The sequence below is a fragment of the Colobus angolensis genome, unplaced genomic scaffold (genome assembly GCF_000951035.1).
Source record: "Colobus angolensis palliatus isolate OR3802 unplaced genomic scaffold, Cang.pa_1.0 Scaffold90, whole genome shotgun sequence".
In the NCBI taxonomy this organism is placed as follows: Eukaryota; Metazoa; Chordata; class Mammalia; order Primates; family Cercopithecidae; genus Colobus; species Colobus angolensis.
The window spans coordinates 299,331-305,662 of NW_012122932.1; the positions used below are offsets into that span (position 1 = coordinate 299,331).

General features: G+C 46.2%; 1 protein-coding gene across 4 annotated transcripts in view; it reads right to left on the reverse strand.

Moving 5' to 3' along the window:
* Nucleotides 1-5,954, reverse strand: part of LARS (leucyl-tRNA synthetase) — a 69,563-nt gene extending 63,609 nt beyond the window's left edge. For 2 of the 4 annotated variants that reach the window (XM_011931474.1, XM_011931472.1), the window contains exons 1-2: nt 5,662-5,954; nt 321-439 (exon numbers count right to left, since the gene is read on the reverse strand). In XM_011931474.1, the coding sequence (XP_011786864.1) occupies nt 321-439; nt 5,662-5,667 (125 nt within the window). In that variant the 5' untranslated portion in view covers nt 5,668-5,954. The remainder of the gene's footprint in view (nt 1-320; nt 440-5,661) is intronic. The other 2 variants (XM_011931473.1, XM_011931475.1) reach the window with 2 other exon arrangements.
* Nucleotides 5,955-6,332: the final 378 nt, after the last annotated feature.

Genomic DNA, 6,332 nt, shown 5'->3' on the forward strand with positions numbered 1-6,332 from the left:
CAGGAGGCTGAGGCAGGAGAATGGTGTAAACCCAGGAGGCAGAGCTTGCAGTGAGCTGAGATCCGGCCACTGCACTCCAGCCTGGGTGGCAGAGCGAGACTCCGTCTCAAAAAAAAAAGAAAGAAAAAAATCTTTACAAATCCCATAAGGAAAAAGATCCTAATTCATATGCAGAAAGTGAAAGTCAACTCCTTTACCCTGTTTCAGGCATTATAAATACAATCTACCTTATGGGTTCCACCAAGCTGTTTCTGTACTATAAATATAAAGCCAATGGTTTTAGAAATACAATGTGCAGAACTTCACAAACTATTACTCACCTGGTCTGTTTCTCTAAATTAGATGCATTCACCTCAAACACTCTCTCAGTATCCCATTTCTGTTGGATTTCTTTCTCAATCTTCTTCAAAAAGTCCACTTTGGCTGTTCCTTTTCTTTCCTATTGGACACAAAGAGACTAATCCACTCTGTATTTCAGCATGCTTGCTTTAAAAAAGAATTGGGTTCACAGAACTGAACTGCTCACTGATAGACTGATTTTTCGATGATTATCTTGAATTTTAAATGAACATTAAAAATTAGGGTTATCAGCCAGCACTGATAATTAGTGTGTAATCCCAGCACTTTGGGAGGCCGAGGTGGGTGGATTGCTTGAGGTCAGGAGTTCAAGACCAGTCTGGCCAAAAGAGCAAAACCCGTCTCTACTAAAATATAAAAATTAGCTGGGTGTGGTGGCAGGTACCTGTAACCTCAGCAACTCGGGAAGCTGAGGCAGGAGAATCACTTGAACCAGGGAGGCGGAAGCTGCAGTGAGCCGAGATCATGCCACTACACTCCAGCTTGGGTGACACAGCAAGACTCCATCGGAAAAAAAAATTGGGATTATCATGACCTGTCTACCTCAAACCTCAAAGAAATGGTTGAACAACTACTGAAATATGTAAAAGGCTTTCATATGCTTTTTTAAAATTATATACTACAATGTAACATTATCATCAAATGTTTCTATTTAGTTAAAATACATGAATATCAAAGATACTGATAGAGAACTTCTCTCCAAAATTGTTAAAGAACTGTTCGTATGAAATTAAAATAAAACAGGCTGGACACGGTGGCTCATGCCTGTGATTCCAGCACTTTGGGAGGCCGAGGCGAGAGGATCATCAGAGGTCAGGAGTTAGAGACGAGCCTCTCCAACATGGTGAAGCCCCATCTCTACTAAAAACACAAAAATTAGCTAGGCAAGGTAGCACACACCTGTAATTCCAGCTACTTGGGATGCTGAGGCAGGAGAATCGCTTGAACCCAGCAGGTGGAAGTTGCAGTGAGCCAAGATCACGCTATTGCACTCCACTCTGGGCAACAAGAGCAAAACTCCGTCCCAAAAAATAAATAAATAAATAAATAAAAACCTGGACTCTTTTCAAGTTTCCATAAAACAGTGATTGCATAAGGTATTTTCTTTCCTAAGAAATAATAAGTCTGCACATCTGTTCATCCCTTTCCATTCCTGCTACTAACCACCTTCATTTAGACTATCAACTCCGCTGCCCCCCTCACTCCAAAACCTCTTCTTAATAAGTAACTTGGCTGGATGTGGTGCCTTATGCCTATAATCTCAACACTTTGGAAGGTTGAGGAGGGAGGATTATTTGAGGCCAGGAGTTTGAGACCAGCCTAGGCAACATAGCAAGACCTCCTCTTTACAAGAAAAACAATTTTTTGGCTGGGCGTGGTGGCTCATGCCTGTAATCCCAGCACTTTGAGAGGCTGAGGTGGGTGGATCACCTGAGGCTACGAGTTCGAGACCAGCCTGGCCAATATGGCGAAACCACGTCTCTACTAAAACTACAAAAATTAGCCGGATGTGGTGGCACACACCTATAATCTCAGCTACTCAGGAGGCATAGACAGGAGAATTACTTGAACCCAAGAGGCAGTGGTTGCAGTGAGCCAAGATGGAGGCACTGCACTCCAGCCTAGGCAACAGAGCGAGAGCAATCTCAGCTCACTGAAACCTCCATCTCTGGGGTTCAAGCAATTCTCCTGCCTCAGCCTCCCAAGTAGCTGGGATTACAGGCGCATGCCACCACATCTGGTTAATTTTTGTATTTTTGGTAGAGACGAGGTTTCACCATGTTGGCCAGGCTGGTCTCAAACTCCTGATCTCAGGTGGTCCACCTATCTCAGCCTCCCAAACTGCTGTCATTACAGGCATGAGCCACCCCGCCCAGTCTGTAAAATATAATTTCTAATATTTTTACAGGGGAAAGGACCCACCCACAAAGGCAAAAGTATGTAGGGCCTCACAGAGCCTAGTTATATCTCCTACCCTACAGTCATGGGTAATATGAAATTTGACTGTATTTATGTGTGTGTGTCTGTGAGAGAGAGAGAGGGTCTCCCTTTGCCACCCAGGCTGGAGCATGATGGTGCAAGCACAGCTCACTGCAGCCTTGACCTACTGGGCTCAATCTTCCCACCTCAGCCTCCTGAATAGCTGGGACTACAGGCATATGCATCACCACACCCAGCTAGTTTTTGTATTTTTTTGCAGATACAGGGTTTCACCATGTTGCCCAGGCTGGTCTTGAACTCCTAGGCTCAAGCAATCCACCAGCCTTGGCTTCCCAAAGTGCTGAGATTACAGGCGTGAACCATCGCACTAGGCCAACTTCCACTTTATTACTAAACTCCTCCTTAACCAACTTGAGTTGACTTCTGTTAAATATAACCAAATGATTTTAAGACATTTATGCAGTTGGGCTGTAAATTCCCAACAGGCAGGAACATTTAAATCTTTTATAGTCACCTTAGCACCAAGAACAACGCCACGGACACAGAAGTTATGTAACAAATATGGGCTTGGTGCGGTGGCTCACACCTGTAATCCCAGCACTTTGGGAGGCCGAGGCAGGCGGATCATGAGGTCAGGAGATCAAGACCATCTTGGCTAACACGGTGAAACCCTGTCTCTACTAAAAATGCAAAAAATTATCAGGGAGTGGTGGTGGGCACCTGTAGTCCCAGCTACTCAGTAGGCTGAGGCAGGAGAATGGCATGAACCCAGGAGGCGGAGCTTGCAGTGAGCCGAGATCGCGCCACTGCACTCCAGCCTGGGCGACAGAGCTAGACTCTGTCTCAAAAAAAAAAAATACCTTTTTACCTAAAAACTACTATGGACAGGGCATGGGAACACTAAGGCCAGAGGATCACTCGAACCCAGGAGGTCAAGGCTGGCTGCAGTGAGCTATGATTGTACCACTGCACTACAGCCTGATTGATAGAGTGAGTCCCTGTCTCAAAAAACAAAAAATATGGCCAGGTGTGGTGGCTCACACCTGTAATCCCAGCACTCTGAGAGGCCGAGGTGGGCAGATCACTTGAGGTCAGGTGTTCAAGACCAGTCTGGCCAACATGGTGAAACTCCATCTATACCAAAAAAATATAAAAATTAGCTGAGTGTAGTGGCACACACCTGTAGTCCCAGCTATTCAGGAAGCTGAAGTGGAAGAATCACTTGAACCTGGGAGGCAGAGGCTGCAGTGAACTGAGATCACACCACTGCACTCCAGCCTGGGCAAGAGTGAGACTCCATTTCAAAAAAAAAATAGTAATACAAATAAAAATTAAAAATATGACCATTGTAAAGAAGAATATGAAAGTATTTTACAAATTACTTAGAACTATGAGTTTCTTTTCATTGTACTGAGTACGGCAAATGCAAGAAAGCTCTTATTTGAGTTTTCTGTTTCTCAGAAAAACTTGTTTCTCAAAACCTCAAAGATCAAGTGTAATAAAATCTGATATTGGCCCAAACACCAACTTGTTGTATAACTTTAAGCAAGTCATTTGATCAATCTGAGACTCAACTTCCTCACTGGTAACAAAAGGTTATTTAACTAAACCAGAGTTCCTAAACTTTGGCACTACTTACACTTTGGGCCAAATAATTCTTTATTTTCAGAGGTTGTCCTGTGCACTGCAGGAGGTTTAGAAACATCCCTGGCTTCTACCCAGGATCCTTGCTTTTCACTTACACTGTTGCCTCTACCTGGAAATCTCTTTCTTCCTGTAGTTGCATGGGTTGCTCTCTTACCTCGTTTTTGCCACCTTTTTAGCAAAGCCTTCCTTGTTCATCCTTTTAAAAATTGCAACAGGCCAGGCGCGATGGCTCACACCTGTAATCCCAACACTTTGGGAAGCCGAGGCGGGCGGATCACAAGGTCAGGAGATAGAGCCCATCCTGGCCAATATGGTGAAAAGAAGAGGGACTCCCTGTGAATTAAGCATGGTGCCCCTGGCTATCCCTGAGGAAATCTATGTGGCCACAGCCTCCTTTCTTCTTAAAGGGGTATCCTGTGAAACTCCGTCTCTACTAAAATACAAAAAAATTAGCTGGGCGTAGTGGCGCGCGTCTGTAGTCCCAGCTACTCGGGAAGTTGAGGCAGGAGAACCGCTTGAACCTGGGAGGCTGAGGTTGCAGTGAGCCGAGATCGCACCACTGCACTCCAGCCTGGCAACAGAGCAAGACTCCGTCTCAAGAAAAAAAAAACAAAAAAACAAAAAACGGGCGGGATGGCTCGTCTGTAGTCCCAGCACTTTCGGAGGCTGAGGCAGAAGGATCGCTTGAGCCCAGGAGTTCGAAACCGCGTCCCTACTAAAAATACAAAAAATTAGTCGGGTGTAATGGAGCACGCCTGTAGTGCCAGCTGTGGGGAGGCTGAGGTGTGAGGATCGCTTGAGCCCTAAGGTCCAGGCTGCAGTGAGCCATGATCACACCACTGCATTCCAGTCTGGGCCACAGAGTGAGAATATCTCTCAAATTTAAAAAAATTAAAAAAAAAAAAACTACAACTGTACTACCCCCACTGTACACTCCCTAGCACCCCTTCCTGCTCTATTTTTTCACCATAGCATTTATCAGCACCTGACACAATATTACCCACGCACAAAAACACTATGAAAAGAGAGATTTTTGTCCATTTTACGGAGAGGCGCTCAATTTTTTTTTTTTGCTGGAAGTAGGAATCAACTTACATACTCCTCTCTCCACCTCGGTTTTATTTATTTATTTATTTATTTATTTATTTATTTATTTATTTATTTATTTATTTATTTATTTAATTTTTAAGACGGAGTCTCACTCTGTCGCCCAGGCTGGAGTGCAGTGGCGCGATCTCGGCTCACAGCAGCCTCCGTCTCACGGGTTCAAGCAATTATCCTGCCTCAGCCTTCCGAGAAGCTGGGTTAACAGGCGCGCACCACTACGCCCGGCTGATTTTCGTATTTTTGGTAGAGACGGGGTCTCACCATGTTGGCCAGGATGGTCTCGAACTCCTGACGTCAAATGATCCACCTGTCTCAGCCTCCCAAAGTACTGGGATTACAGCCGTGAGCCACCGTGTCCGGCTCTCCACCTCGATTTTAGAAACGCCAGAGAAATAACAAATACGATATCCAAGTATTAAGTAGAGTTAACAGACATCAGTTCCTGGTTCATCAGCTAGCAAGAAAGAACAAAGCCTCTACGACAGGCACGCCTTAAGCGTGGCTCTCTTTTAGAAAAGGACTTTCCCTTCAGGACAGCACATGGACAGCCCCTAGAGACTGATCAGTCTGGCTCCAGGGCCCCCGTGGACTCTTCCCGCTCAAACTCACCGCCATTGCACCGCCCAGCCGACTGTACAAATCCACGACAATGACCCTGGCGACCTCCACAAAGGAGTGGTTACAACCTTTCCCCTCCCTCTCGAGGATGCCAGGCCCCCCACGAAACTAAAGCACACGCTTCACACCTGCTGAGGCAATCATCCGGCTCCTTACCAACTAAGGCCCAGGCATCTCACAGCCCGCCGGGAAGTGTAGTTCGCAGACCACTCGAGCAGAGGCACAGCAGGCGCTTACTGACTACAATTCCCAGAGAAAAACGGGTTATCGGAAGTCTACCCGATAGGCCCACTCAGAGAGGAACCGGCAGTGACGTCACTGGAATGCTGAACTACAAAGTCCATGATGCAGTGTGGGATCTTAGAACATCGCGAGTATGCCCTGGTTAGGTTGGAGTGCCCTGGCCATCAACTTTTTCACCCGGTAGAGCTGGTTGCCTATCGGGATGCCGGGATACTCAGTTAATTACTATTCGGTGACTGAGGCGCTACTTATGGCTTGCCACTATGCAAAGATATTTATTACTGTCGGTGGCATTCAACAGCCCAGCATTTAGACATTGTATAACCGCGTATTAACAATCTGCTTTTTTTGACAGCCCGCTGCGCTCGCCTCGCCGCCCCGCGTCCAGCTCGCCCAGCGTCCGCCGCGCCTCGGCCAAG